Below are 14,583 nucleotides of genomic sequence, written 5' to 3'. Positions count from 1 at the left end.
GAAAGTTACATGGTGCCGTTCCTGTGACCTATTTTGGATATCTTTAAGATGGAATGAATCACACTGCAAATATGCCTGTTCTCTCCACTGATTATAGCTTCTTGCTCAGGTGCAGATGTCTGTGCTGTAGACATCTACATATTGGACAGATGAACCCCATTCTGTTTTACTGAATCACCAGTTTCTAAAAGATCCCAAAGTGCAGGATATTAAGGGATATGATTACCACAGCATTGACCTTCATGTCAATAACCGTATCTGGCACTAGTTGCAGGCCTGGATCAATTTACTTGCCTTTCATTTATGTATTGCAAATTCAAGTTAAGCTCATGTCACTAGTCACCACAGAGTTAAGTTTAAGATGCTTGCAATGAATCYTAACCATAGATTTGTAACAGTTAGTCATACATTTTAATAAGTTGTTAGTCAAGAGTAACCGGAAATTCCATAATGAACTAGTGCTGTTTAGCACTATTATCCTTCTATGCCAATTGCTTGGGCAGACTTTCCTTATTTTTTTTGTTTTTGTTTTTGTTTAAAGGTGTATACACTAGTGAAAAGCTGCTGGGAGGAGGATCCAGAGAAAAGACCTGACTTTAAGAAAATTGAGAACACTCTGGCTAAAATATTCAGGTGAGCAGCAGCGGCTGTTTGTCAAGATACTCCTAACTCTTTCTAGGTGTTAGAAAGCTCATGTATATAATATGATGTAAATATGATTCAGTCAGTGGAAAAACTGTGATTACTTTGATCCTTCCTTATCCTTCGACAGAAAAGGAGGCGTGCATGTGCATGCATGTGTATATGTGTGTATATGTGCATCTGTGCATATATTAGCTGAGGACAGGATGATCACCCTTCCTCAGATTGGTACACTATGATGTAGGAAGCTGAATAATTAGAGATTCAAGCCATTCGAGTAATTCACCACCTGTCTCTAGCTAAGAGTTGAACAGTGAGTCATGTCATCTAAGTTTCAGGAAATGAATGCATGCAAATGTTTAGAGGATGATTAGAAAGTTTGGATTGGGTTGTACCATAAATGAGTTTGGATGGTCCCAAATTAAGGTGACTAAAAGTGCTGGGTTGCACCTCATCAGAAGAGTTAATTAGAAGGCTTTGTTGGTGCAAAGTCGTGGGATAATAAGGGACAGAGTTGGAAAGGCCCCTTGGAAAACACAGGCCGTTCACCTGGCCACTGCACTATTGCTCCTGTGGTGTTTGACCTGAGTTCATTATTCAGATTATCCAAACAGTGAGTTTTTAGTTTCTTCTCTTGAGAAATTGCTCCCTAGTTTTTAAAGCTGGCTTCATGAATCAATCCCAACAGCGCTCATATCATTCTACTTTGCATGGGCAGAAGGGCAACTCACTATTCGTAACTAAACATATCGTCCTGCAGAAGGGTAGAAAGACATCTTGGTTCAGCTCGTAAGTCTCCATCCTACAGGAGGATGGAGGTTGCCACTTGTAACAAGGTGTTCTCCTCATAAGGATGTCCAAGGTGGTATGTTCTTGCCAAAAAGATTTGCTTAGAATAAGAGCAGTTTTAAAGTTCGTCCATGCACAATATGAATCTGACTATTGCAGTCAGCCTGGTCCCATCTTTTTTCAGACTGCTTTCGTGAGCCTGGGCTGCCAAGGCAAACAGGGGTGATGAGTGGCTTATGCTACAGTGTGTCTGCTTCCAGCACTTGTCTGCTGCCTGCAGTCTGCAGGATCTTGTGAGAGAAACTAACTCAGGGCCTGCTAACTGTTGTGTTGAATTGTTCTGTCTTCCACACAGCCACCCCCAAATTTCCTCAATCCTTCTAGGTCTAATCCCCAGCTCAATGCTAAGTACAATTTTCTGCCCACTTTCTTTACATTTCTCTCAGGATTCAAGCTTGCCAGTTACTTTTTTCCAAATGAATCTTCATGGATTACCTAAGGTAACCTGGAGTTGATAACATTAGCAGGGCTGCTCAGTGATTTGAAGGTGTTTTAAGAATTAGCAGCTCTAGATGACAATTGCGAGCCACAGGTTTTCAAGTCGTAAACATAAACGCTCTAAGAWCAATATACTTTAAACAATTTGCATTCTAACTGTATGGAAGTCAAACACTGCAAAAGTTTTCTGTTGCTGATTTTTGCCTCTTTCTCAACAATGTGTTTTTATCATTCTTCCCTGTTGGCTACTGTTATTCCCAGTAACTACCATGGCCAGACCAATGAAAGCTACATGGATACCTTGATCCGGCGTCTACAGCTATATTCTCGGAATCTGGAGCACTTGGTGGAGGAAAGGACAGAGCTATACAAAGCAGAGAGAGACAGAGCAGACAGGCTTAATTTCATGTTACTTCCAGGGTTAGTATTGTCCAGTAAGATTTTCACTTGAATTTTATTTACATGTATCATCTGATTCCTGAAGAGTGTGGCTGGAATTAATATTCATCTTGTATTTCTTCAAATGAGAGAATGAAAAACTGCTTCCTCTGTCTTAATTCTCCCAGCCTCATGCACAAAGGGCAAATTTAGGAGGTGCCACCAGTTCTCTCTGTACCTCTTCTGCTTTCCTGTACTGACCATTTGAGGACAATGGATAGCAGACAGAGAAAACATGGCCTTATTTGCCCAGACAGAACTATAGACTTTCTATGGACTTTGCATCCTGGTGTGATTTCCCATATAGGCCACTGGTGCTTATCTAGGCAGTCCCTGCCTGAGGCTCCAGTTCAGCTCAGCAATTAAACGTATAGTTAGAATTAAAAAGATTTACTGAACTGGAGCTTTAATTATGAACAAACTTGAGCTCAAATGAACCAGATGTGATCTACAATTACAGTAGAATGATTTAAGCCAAGGGAAGAAAAATGTCTCAATTAGGAAGCCACTGTAAAATATCTTCATTCATCCACAAAATGTATTTGCCTGTGGTAACATCCTCATTTACCTGTAGTTAAGGTTGCTAATGACAGTTGTGTCTTAGTAACATTTGTATCACAACAGGGGAGCATTTTCACACCTGTGTGTACCATTCTAAACCATAAAATCACATGACCTACCTGAATGTTACTGACACTGAAGAATTTTTTTTTGACCAAGACTGGCCAAATCATTCCTTCTCATTTTATCAGCATCTGTCAATGCTCTATTGATCTGTTCAACAACTTGGYAGTAATTTGAATTATGAAGACTCTTAATTTTACATAATCATTGTAAGTTCTAATAGATAGACAGATAGACTGATTTTAAATATAGTTTCCTGAGATGGGATCCTTGCAAATACCTGGCCCAAACACCTCACAGACTAAGATAATGCTATACTTATTACCTACTTACACATGGGTTTTTCAGTTACTCTGGTGACACAAGCAGGAAAACTCTGAATACCTCAAGTACCTTGGTGTTTTTTAGAAACTGCATGAGAATCGGACAGCCCCATTCAGAAATGGTGCAGACTGCAGTTCCAACAGCAGACATTAGCACTGGGAAGTGAAGAACACTAGAGTAACATGCTTAGCTGAGACCAGAGAGGGAAAGTCAGGGAGGCAGGACACTTAATCCAAGTGGAATCTGACCAAAATAGCAGCCCAAGCAGCTGTATTCTTCTTAAGAGCAAACATACACATGTACAAGGTGGCACTGTGTTTAACACCCAGACGTGTCAAACCTTCACCAAACAGTCCAGAAAGAAGCTACGGAAAATGCATGTCCTCACTATTAGTATGTACAATTTCAGACAGTGCAAGTCTATGGTGGCGGCTGGCTGCCTGACCCTAATGTTGGCCCCTAATGTTGTCGGTTACAAGCAGGACACATAGGGATCTTAATGCTTTAAGGCTTATACTCCTAGACTGTTTACAGTCAAGTAAGGCTCTCCAAATTTAGAAGGAGGTAGTCTGAAAGGCTGGTGTGATAGTGAGGTAGACCATCATGTAGCAATGGCAACCTTACTTGGATCTTTTCTTATACTGATGCAAAACCAAAATAACACAATACCATCCCATCCTAAGAACTATGAAGTCCTTTGGGCAAAAGGCAGAGGAGTTTCTAGGGGCCTCTTTTCTCACCAGTTTTCTTCCAATTTCCAATGTGATCTTGCTAGGGAGGAAAGAAGAACCTGTCCCTGAAGTCTCCACCCTACCTGGTGAGACAAGGAGTCTCCAATGAAGTTTCATGCTAAGACGGTATTGGGACCCTCTATCTTCCTCAATCTCCCTTCATGTACAGGATCCCTTCTCCCAGCACAAAACCTCTCTTTCACTGCCTTCCTGGCAGAATGCAGAGATCTACACTGATCCCCTATGCACAGAGCTTTGTTCTGCTCCAGCACTTTGCTAAGTAGAAGGAGTGTGTCCTGCTGGAGAGCAGGAAGAGTACAGTCCAACTTCAGGCTGTGGTTTTGCAGTGCAACAGAGGAGCAGAGCAGGTTGGGCCATACTGGGCCAGACTGGACTATATGGACACTTTAAGGGACAGGACAAGTAGTACTGAAATTGTAATACTGATGATGCTAATAATTTTGGTATTGCATACACTTCGAATAGCAAAACTATCATGGTACTTTGTCACTAGCTTCAAGGGCATATAAACAGTCAAGGTGCTGACTTAATGACTGATTAAAAAAAAAGAAAAAAAATCTAAGTGTTTGTTCAGATCAATCCAATTTGGGTGAATATCTGAAATGTTCTGAGTGGATAGGCTACAGGACAAGAAATCCATTTCCTTCCACCCTTTTCCTATCTCATTGAAATGAAACACACCATTGTGCAACATCTACATTTTCTGGGTCACTTTCAGTTATTCTTTTCTAATTTCCCCATTAAAAAACAGATTTTTCCTGGATTTAGACATGCAAGAAAAAGAAATTGCATCTGAATGGATAGTGAGTGTGATGATATTGAATTTTTGTTCCATAAAATTATCAGATGATGATATCTCATCTGAAACCAGGATGAGGTGATCTAATTGTCAGGATGCAATTATTTCTGCACCAAGGAAACATGAAAAAGTGTCTGTTCTCAGTTATTGGGAACAAAAGTGGGAGTGAATCTAGGGCTACAAGACAGAAATTCCAGAATTTCAATTTTAGGTTTGGCACAGTTTTCCCATTTCTGACCTTGGCTAAGAAGTTCAGTTGTCCTGTGTTTCAGTTTCCTCATGGCTTTTACTTAACACACTTGGATTYTGTAAGGCTGTTGTATATTATTTAATATTAGTAAGTGCTTTGAAGTCCTTGGCTGAAAGGCATTATGGACATCTAAACTGCTATTACAATGGTAGTTTTCAGCAAACTATTTGATGTTTCCTACCCAGGAAACAACGAAGTGGTTGGGTTGTGTGAGAAAATTCSTTTAATGTAAAACACAGACTATTCATCTTTCTTTCTGCCTTCTCTATACCTACAGGCCAGTAGTAAAGTCTTTGAAGGAAACTGGCCTGGTAGAACCAGAGCTATTTGAAGAAGTCACTATCTACTTCAGTGACATTGTTGGCTTCACCACACTCTGCAAATACAGCACCCCAATGGAGGTGGTAGATATGCTTAACGATATCTACAAGAACTTTGACCACATTCTTGACCATCATGACGTTTACAAGGTGATTAACTCCTCGCTTTTTAAATTTTTAATTAAAATCAGGAGACAGAGAAGTCAAAATTGGATAATGTGGTGGGTTTTGGAAGAATGTCTCAGTACTAGCAAAGACAAGCAGAAACAAAAGAGATACCAACAGGCCAAGATTACCTCATGTCAATGCTTGTGTGCCTGCTTATAGCTAATATTCTATACTAGGTGAGATTCATTACTTGGAATGCTGTGGATAGTTATGAATACTCACATGCTGAAAAAGTGTCAGCTGTCTTAAATGAAGCAATCTTGCTGGTTAGGGAAGACATGCTTAGTCGTGAACAAGAGGATTAACTTTTAACTAAGTATTTATTTTACTGTGTACGGAACTGGCATCTTTTAATTGTGTTTCCACCACAGGTTGAGACCATTGGTGATGCCTACATGGTGGTGAGCGGTCTACCGAAGAGGAATGGCAATCGCCATGCAGTAGACATCTCTATGATGGCTCTGGACATCCTTAGCTTCATGGGATCCTTTGAATTGCGACATCTGCCAGGCCTGCCTGTTTGGATTCGCATCGGAATTCACTCTGGTATGTAGTGGTGCTAGATGAGCAATGACAATGTAGTTGCATTGTTCTTGAACTTAACAGAATAGACATTCATGGAAAATCTGGTAACACATCACACACAACTGCTCTCCTCATGAAGAATCAGCTCGAAAACAATATTCCTGGGAGAAAGGCAACAGAAGTAAATAAGGCACTGGCTTGCTCCCTTATAGAGGCATGGCCAGTATCCATTCGTAGCTTAAGCTAGCATCTACAAAGAACAACTGCCATAGCTCCTGGATTAAGCCAGTTGTAGCCTTCACAGATCACTCCCTTACCGAACTGGAGATCAGCTACTTCAGATACGCTTATCTGGCCATATAACACAGGCCTGCATTCTATGCTTTTTGAGGCAAAAGTTCTGATCAAGCTTATGTGTAATTGATGTTTTAACTAATCCAATAATTAAAGATTTTTTCTCAAAGGGGAACTACAGATAATTCAACAATTATGTGGGGAATGTTTATATTTTCATTATTGCTTGTTTCAAAAATCATCTGAATGCCCACTATCAGACAAGAACTACACAGGTGAAAGCAACTGAGGCACTGGGAGACTCCTCAAGACATCGCTATGAATTTCCTTTGTAATGACGTGTTCTTTTTTTCTTCCTGCTTCCAAAACTGAGTCAGTAACTATTTTTTTCTGCACAGAAATTGTGTACAAATAGTGTGCAGCTATGTCCTCTTTATGCTCCTATTGGATTATATAAGATGAACAGAGCTAGGCCTGGTTTGGAGTGGAATAGGAGATTGCAGGATACTTTAGGTAGTGTGGTAGAGAATACTGCCATTAGTGAGGAACCCAGAACACCAGCAGGTACTGGCATTGCTCTGCAACATCAAGTAACACCTTCCAAATAAAGTCTCTTGATCCACCTTTTTCATTCCCTGTATCCTATTTCTAGGTCCATGTGCAGCTGGTGTGGTTGGAATAAAAATGCCTCGTTACTGTTTATTTGGTGATACGGTGAACACAGCTTCACGGATGGAATCCACAGGCTTGCGTAAGAATTAAATTCTATTTGTAAGCATAACGGGGTCGAATACTATCTGTTTCTGTGATCATAGTGTTTATTTTCAGCTGAGAACAATTTATTATCAGATCACAGAAGTTTTAAAGGTGAAGAAGCCCTGCTCATTTTGACTACCCATTGTTCCACCTTCCTGTTAGGCAATGAAGAATTGTTCCTTGTTCCTGCTTCAGTGCTGGTAACAGGGAGTAAGTAAGCTGGGTGGCTGGCTGAGTTCCTCTGGATTTAGTTACATTGTATGAATTGTATATTTTATTTCTACTCAAAATTTTATTAAAGGTTTACTGTGTAAATAATGCTTACTGTATATTTTGAACTGAAGTAATTACCTCTTCAACTTCACCATTAGGAAAGTGTGCCAAGAGCCAGTTTGTCTTCCTTCTGCCTAGTGTCTTTGTATTACCGTTCTCTATATAAGTACCCCTCTATTCTTTTCCCTTTTGGCATCTAAACACTAGAAATACCTGTGACACCTGTATTTCAGATCAATGGCTATATGAGCTATTCCTATTTAGTGTGCTGCCCTTTCCATAGATACAGTCCTATGTAATGGAGTAGGATTTTTGATATGGCAGTATAACTCTCAGAATTTATGCTCACAACAATTGGAAAAGCTTCTGTCATGGCATAAGTTTTCACATATACTTAATATGATGTGTGTGTAACATTTCCAACTTGAGGTTTCATAGTTTATTTGTTTATTTTTAGCTTTAAGGATTCATGTAAATGGTTCCACTATTGCCATCCTGAAAAGAACAGGCTGTCGGTTCCAATATGAAACAAGAGGAGAAACATACCTGAAGGTAACCTGTATCATGCACAAATATGTACACAGAGAAGAGAGATTACTTTATAAGGAGTATATAGCTGGCAGAACTGCACAACTTAACAGCTGGGGAATAACAGTTGCAGATCAACTGATATCACAGTCTCAAAGTGATTAAGATATTTCCGTGAAGACAACATGGCCAGTGAAGCACTATCCAAAACAAATTAAGGCAACATAAAGATGTAGAGAATAAATGATAAACATACCACTGGTGACAGGAAATTGGGTAGTAATGGTGAATGGGTCTCATGGATGGGAAGCTGAATCTATTGCTAATTTGCTCTTGTTCTCCTATCTATCTGTCTATCTATATAGTTATTTTGGTCTGTTAAACTTGGCAGGTGTCTGTACTTGGTTGCTGAAGACAGGTAGCACAGCTCACCTCTTCCATGGTGTGTTGTCCAGGTCATGGAACAAGGGAGTGAATGTGCAGTTGCATCTCCTCTATTATTCTTGTTCCTACATCTTATTTTTAACCCTTTGCTGTGAGCATCAGTTACTGAAAACAAGAAAAGTCAAATACAGCAATGTGCAATACAGTATCATTTAAGTAAATTAACTGTGGAAAACTGCACTCAATCCCTAAACTGTGCTTTCTCTTCTTTGTCATATATATTTAGGGCAGAGGAACTGAAGTTACTTACTGGTTGACAGGCACTGAGGACAAGGAATATAATCTCCCAACACCACCTTCTGTGTAAGATGGTCTTTATATGTGAAAAGGGAAGAAAAATTTCTAATCTTTGCACTTCAGCCACCACTGTTCCTTTTCAGGCTCTTTTTTTATTTTATTTATTTTATTTATTTTTTGGTAACACTTGACTTGCCTCCATTAGTGAAAAGCTTTAACAGTACATGTGCATATAAATGTGTAAATATTCACAACAGCATTAGCTATAGACTGTGCATATGCTAGAGGTTATTTGTATGTATAAGCACTTAATAGGTTCACTTCTTTGGAAGGGAAGTAAGAGTTAGAGGACAAGCTGTTGATCTAGAATTTGCGGAGAATGGGCAAAAAAAAAAGAAAAAAGAAAATTATTAATATTCCCCCAAACTTTAGCCCTAACTCCAGCTGTGTGTGACACTACAGCAAAAGAATAACTGCAACAGAACGTGCAGCCGAAATGTAYGGTGTTATGCCTTTTTGTGGATTTCTAGCAGCAGTGAAGCAGCATTAGCATCTAAATCTGGTCTGCACAACATGTTTTCTGTGTCTTGCAGAAAAATTGCAAAACAATTTATTTGCTTAACTGGGGATGGAGAAGGCTGAATTTCAGAGTTTGCCTTTTCAAATTGTTTGGTGTGTGTGTGTACCAATTAAATGTGTGTGGTTGTGTCTTTTTGGGGAATCTGTAGGAGGACTGGGACATGCAGAATTTTGAACATTATTCTGCTAAAAGAATTGGGCAAAAGTGAACAAAAACTTACTTTCTAACACATAAGAAAGTAGCTACCAGGAAAACAATATGAGGTTGATGTCCTAGACCTGAGCTATTGTTTTGCATTTGGACTGAATAAAATATAGTAATAGTGGGAAAGTTGTCTTTGAGAAACAATGCAAAACTGATGTCTCAATGACTGCTTGTGCTCATTTCATGTGTATTTTGCATAAGTACAGCATTATTTCCTGTGACCACACTAGAATGTGGAATTTCCTCACTCTCTAAACCCTTGTGTACATGGCTCTTTATTAAATGAGCACTTGCTGGTACCTACTTAGAAATGACAGTRTTTCAAGACAACTTTAAGCAATTACATTAAAATCATAGTTTGTCAAACAAATTAGGATCAACTATGATGCGAGGCATAAGTAAATGTAAAGGTTTACTTTTACTGCAAAAGTTCTGAAAGTTACACACTGTGCCCATTGCACAAATAAAATTTTCTGCCAATTTATTCATATCTACTTAAGAGAAAAGAAATAGCTAGGTGAAACTTGAAGGATAAGGTTTTTTTTCAGAACATTTGCAGAACAGAAACAATTGAACTTTTTATCATCTACACAATCTCACAGCTCTGATTTTTTAAATAGAAAGTATAAGTTTTCTTCTCTGGGCTGAGCAGGAAACTGTTGGGCTTATTTCTATGATACATTTCTAACCTCAGGACTCCTTTTTAAATTAAAATGATTGGTTGAGATTATCAGAATTATTGTATTGGTAATTCATCTGGAATTCAAGTTTTGAAAGTACCTTGTGAGTACCTCATGTGATCAGTGATGTTTTTGTTTTCACTTCCTTACATAGACTGTGACTGATAAAATTACTGCTTTAAACTGTTGAATGCGTGGTATTCCAACAGAAAACAGACAAATTGCAGAAATTTATGTAAAGGTGGCAGCTCTGTTATTGAAGGCCACCTGAAGTTGACTACTGGAAATGCCAGTCCTCGTAATGGAGCTGAGAGCTAGAATCTCCTTCAGYTGGGAGTGAATCTAATTCAGGTCTTCCTTTTCATAACAAAATGAAGCTGAATTTTTCTTAAGGTCGATAATGACACTCCTGCAAATCTCCTGCGCAGAGACAATACTAAGATCACAAAATCTGCAAAAATCACAAGTAAATCATGAATTATATTCCAAAATCAGAATCTGATTCTTCCCATGGTTTGTTTCAGTAGTGTGTGAATGTTATGAAGACAAACATAGGATAGACATATTTTAAAAAAAACAGTGGGAACCAGGGGATCACTAGAAACATTGTGTGAATCACTGATTTTTTTTTCTATCCTGTTGCTTTWAGGGAGAATCAGCAGCGGTTACAAGATGACTTAGCAGAGATGATAACTAAGACTCTGCAGAAACGTGAAGCCGAAGGGTTCAAGCAGCGGGAGCTTTCACGGGTACCCAGCTACCGAACAGGTACCCTAGAATACTTGCAACTGGCCAGCACGGAGAATTCTGCCACATATCTTTAAAACTGGATGTCTAGTATGACTCAAAAAGCCACAGCAAACCTATGCACACTCTCTCGAGTATTTTAGGTAAAGGCTGGAGTTTTATATTCCAGGTAGAGGGGAAGGAAATTACCCTTTCAGGCATCCTTTCTAACATCTGACCTGCTATCAGTAAACCAAACCTCTCTTCACCATAATGTCTGGATTGTCTGATGACTTCAGAAGGACACATGCAGCCTGATTTGAGGGAAATGAAAATATCTACCACTTGAGACTGGATGATAGCTTTTTAAATTTTTTTTTATTATTATTTTTCTTTTCCTTTTTTTTTTTAATTGATAGGCTTATTGAATAATCTGCTTCGGAAAATATTCGTAGCAAAGCCTTAATCTTCACGATTTCTAAATGTTGTGCTTAATTTGTAATTTTTATTTGGAAAAAAAGATTTGTTATAATATATTTGAAAATAACATTAAAGATACTGATAAATCTGGGATATTTTGGCATTTTGCTTCTTCTGTAGTTTTCCCCAGTGTCTCCAGTGCTTTAATCAAATTGACTTTGATCAAGAGAAATACTTCCATTATTTATCTTCAGAGATTATTCCAAACCTGTGTGGTGTCTAAAGCTTATCTGAATCTCTTAGGTCTGCAAAATGGAACTGGAAATCTTGCAAAAACACACCCTTTCATATCCTTTCTCCACTTCTGCTTCTGCTCCCAAACCAGAAGTTCAACAGAAATGAAAATAAACAAACTTAACTGAATTTCTTAAACCTCAGAAACTTTCAATTCAGCTTTTAAGTGAAGTTTTACAACCAGGCAGAACTCAGATTTTACTGTGTTGACTCACTCATTAACTGACACCACAACATTTACATGAATAATCACCTTTAGAAAGCAACCAGAGCACAGGGGGGGCACCTCTAAAAGAAAACACCTTTCATCTGAAAAAGTAAGAACTAGTAATCGAAATTTTTGCAAATGCCTTTTGTGCAAATCTTGTCAGTGAACCAAAACTTTTAGATAGTCCTCAGAGCTGCTTCTTTCACAACTGTCAAACACTAGTTAGTAATCAAACCTTAAAACTTGGGGCATAAGTTATCCCCAAATCATTCTTTTATTGTTTTGAACAGCATTTTTGTCCAAGTAAACCCTAAAAATGACAAAAAATAACGAGCTTGTCTCCTGCAATTTTTCTTTGTTAACCTAAATTAGATTTTTTTAAAAAGGAGCAACATAGATATAAATAGACAGACCTGCAGTGTAAAGATACCTGGAAAAACTAAAACAGGACTTGCTGTAGGCCTTATATTATTGCCTAAATAATGTAAATTCCTACACCCAGGAACAGGATATAGACAGAAATAGCAGATGACATGTAACCAATAGACATAGCTTCTGGGTTATATGCAACTGATTTTAAATTTGATCTTACATGAATACATATATATATTTTTTTTCTATTTGTGCTAGACCACCCTAATGGAAGTGTTCGTTAGGATGAGGATAGGAAAAAGGACTGGTATTCTAAAACTGATTTGGATTAAAAGGAATGTAAGTACAGTAAAAAAGTATAAAGTCAGCGTTTCTGCTAGTTCCTGCCTCAAAGGGCTCACCAACATTGTTTATCTCTGTATCTGCGTTCTCTGGTGCAAGTGCTGCACTGTAGTGCTACCTGGCACCACCGCATTGCCGTGACAAGTGTTTGACTCCTCAAGGCTGAAGATGCCTATTACTTTAAGCAGAGTTGCTCTGCTATTTGAAGTGACTTAAGTCCCCTTTTAAAGAGGAGTTTCATGGGCTCCATTCATGACACCTCTGAGATACAATTTATTTTAGAACAAATACCTGCTTACACTGATTGAGATAACTAATTTAAACTGTGCTTGGTTTTCAGTGGTCCTTCTCCTTCCTGCACTCTACAGACTATGATTGTTGTGTAATTCCTTGGAGATAAATAGTTACCTTAGGAATGAGTTGATCTGTCTTTTGGTATGTCTGCTTTCAACATGATTCTGTCGCTTTGCATTTCTGTTATCCATACAGCACAACAAATTCATTTTTGACCATCTTTTTTTATAATTTGTACCTCCTTTCTGGTCTGAATCTGTCTAGTTTCATGTCTTAAAACTGCTTCTTGTTATTATCCGTTAGATCAAAGGGCCCTCTATCATTAGACATTTGTCACTGAAGTTCCAATCACAGCTCTCTCTATTTTTAACAGTGGGATATTATATTAAATGTGAGATGTAATTTTGCCCTCCAAATGGAAAGCATTTTGGCTGCACCTTCACCCGTTCATTTGAACTTATCTCATGCACACACACACACACACACACACAAAAAAAAATCTGTGAATCCCTGGGTTGGGAGGAGTTGGAAGTAAATCCTTGCAAGCACTCAGGAGCGTTGTAGTCATGTCCATATGCATACTCCCCCTCTTTTTCTTCATATTAGTTTTCTCATGTATCTGCACAGCCTTCCTGGTTTAGCACTGTTTATTTTCATTTTCTATCCAAAGTTGCATGTTCCTCTAATTCCTGACCATGGCCATCACTTTTACACAGAGTTTGTTTTTTTTAAAACATTCTTTTTCTGTGATAAGCCTAGTGGAGAAATTCTAAGGAAAGTATCATTTGATATTTTAATTCACCAGCACAGGCAAATGGAGAGCAGCATGTGACAGAGGTGAATTTTCTATTTGGAAAACCATTTTTCATAAGTGAAGTATTAGGAAGATACTTCTCAGAAAAACACAAAACTGACATTAAGACTTACTCTTTACTGGACAGCCAAAAAAGAAAAATAAAACTAACAGCACTAGTCTTACATTTTAGTAAACAGTAACTTTAGTAAAATAGCCCAGAACAAAACAGGAATTGGAATGGACTGGTTCTTACAGCCAGCACTAGTGTTACAGTGCTATTACCCCAGGCACAAGGCCAAGACTTGTTATTTTGCCTGAAGTGGTGGGAGTGTGACCTTGTTACGCAAGACTACTGCAGGCACCAGTATCAAATCTGAACAGTACCAAACAATCAGCAAAATACAAAGTCCTAATAATGGCTGCTTTAGGACACCAGTGGAATATTGAATGCTGGAGGAGAAGAAAAAAAAAGGGCTGCATCTTGAAATAATCTGAATCACAGGGGCAACGAAGGAGCAAATGGGAAATAATCCATACCTGTAAGGATTAGAAAAAGGGCTGTCCTCATTCTTTTTTTTTTTTTTTTTTTTTTTTTTTTTTTTTTTTTTTTTTTTCTGAGACATGCAGCAGTCGTTTTCCTCAACTGGAAAAAGCGGGAGCTACTTTCCAGCTGACACAAGATAAGCAGCTTTACAAGGCATCATCCAATTCTTGTAATTCCCAAGTTGCTTTATCGGGATCTTTTCTGACAGACCCTTCCCCCCTGTTTATCAAGCGCAGCAACTGCAGCAGTTCAGGCAGAGCCAGGCAGGAGAGGAGCTGTTTTCCCTCCCCCCTGCTGCGCACCAGCACCCCGGAAACGAGGCCAGGCTTCAGCCCCCGACCTCCCCACTGGCCCTTGGGAGACTCAAGGAAGCGCGCGGCTCGCCGCCAGCCTGGCTCTCCCACCTCCCTCGCTGCGCGCGGCGGCTGCCAGCGAGCGAACCGCCGCGCGAGGCGGGCAACG

General features: G+C 39.0%; 1 protein-coding gene across 3 annotated transcripts in view; it reads left to right on the top strand.

The window, feature by feature from the left end:
- The window catches only part of GUCY2C (guanylate cyclase 2C), a 45,336-nt gene extending 34,387 nt beyond the window's left edge, over positions 1 to 10,949 (top strand). For all 3 annotated transcript variants that reach the window (XM_085308804.1, XM_085308806.1, XM_085308805.1), the window contains exons 20-27: positions 542 to 633; positions 2,191 to 2,349; positions 5,394 to 5,586; positions 5,976 to 6,150; positions 7,076 to 7,174; positions 7,910 to 8,004; positions 8,651 to 8,727; positions 10,775 to 10,949. In XM_085308804.1, the coding sequence (XP_085164930.1) occupies positions 542 to 633; positions 2,191 to 2,349; positions 5,394 to 5,586; positions 5,976 to 6,150; positions 7,076 to 7,174; positions 7,910 to 8,004; positions 8,651 to 8,727; positions 10,775 to 10,949 (1,065 nt within the window). The remainder of the gene's footprint in view (positions 1 to 541; positions 634 to 2,190; positions 2,350 to 5,393; positions 5,587 to 5,975; positions 6,151 to 7,075; positions 7,175 to 7,909; positions 8,005 to 8,650; positions 8,728 to 10,774) is intronic.
- Positions 10,950 to 14,583: the final 3,634 nt, after the last annotated feature.

The sequence above is a fragment of the Rhea americana genome, unplaced genomic scaffold (assembly GCF_003343005.1).
Source record: "Rhea americana isolate MKP2758 unplaced genomic scaffold, rheAme1 scaffold_281, whole genome shotgun sequence".
Lineage (NCBI taxonomy): Eukaryota > Metazoa > Chordata > Aves > Rheiformes > Rheidae > Rhea > Rhea americana.
The sequence above is the reverse complement of the archived record's forward strand: the minus strand, read 5'-3'. Positions and strand labels throughout refer to the sequence as shown.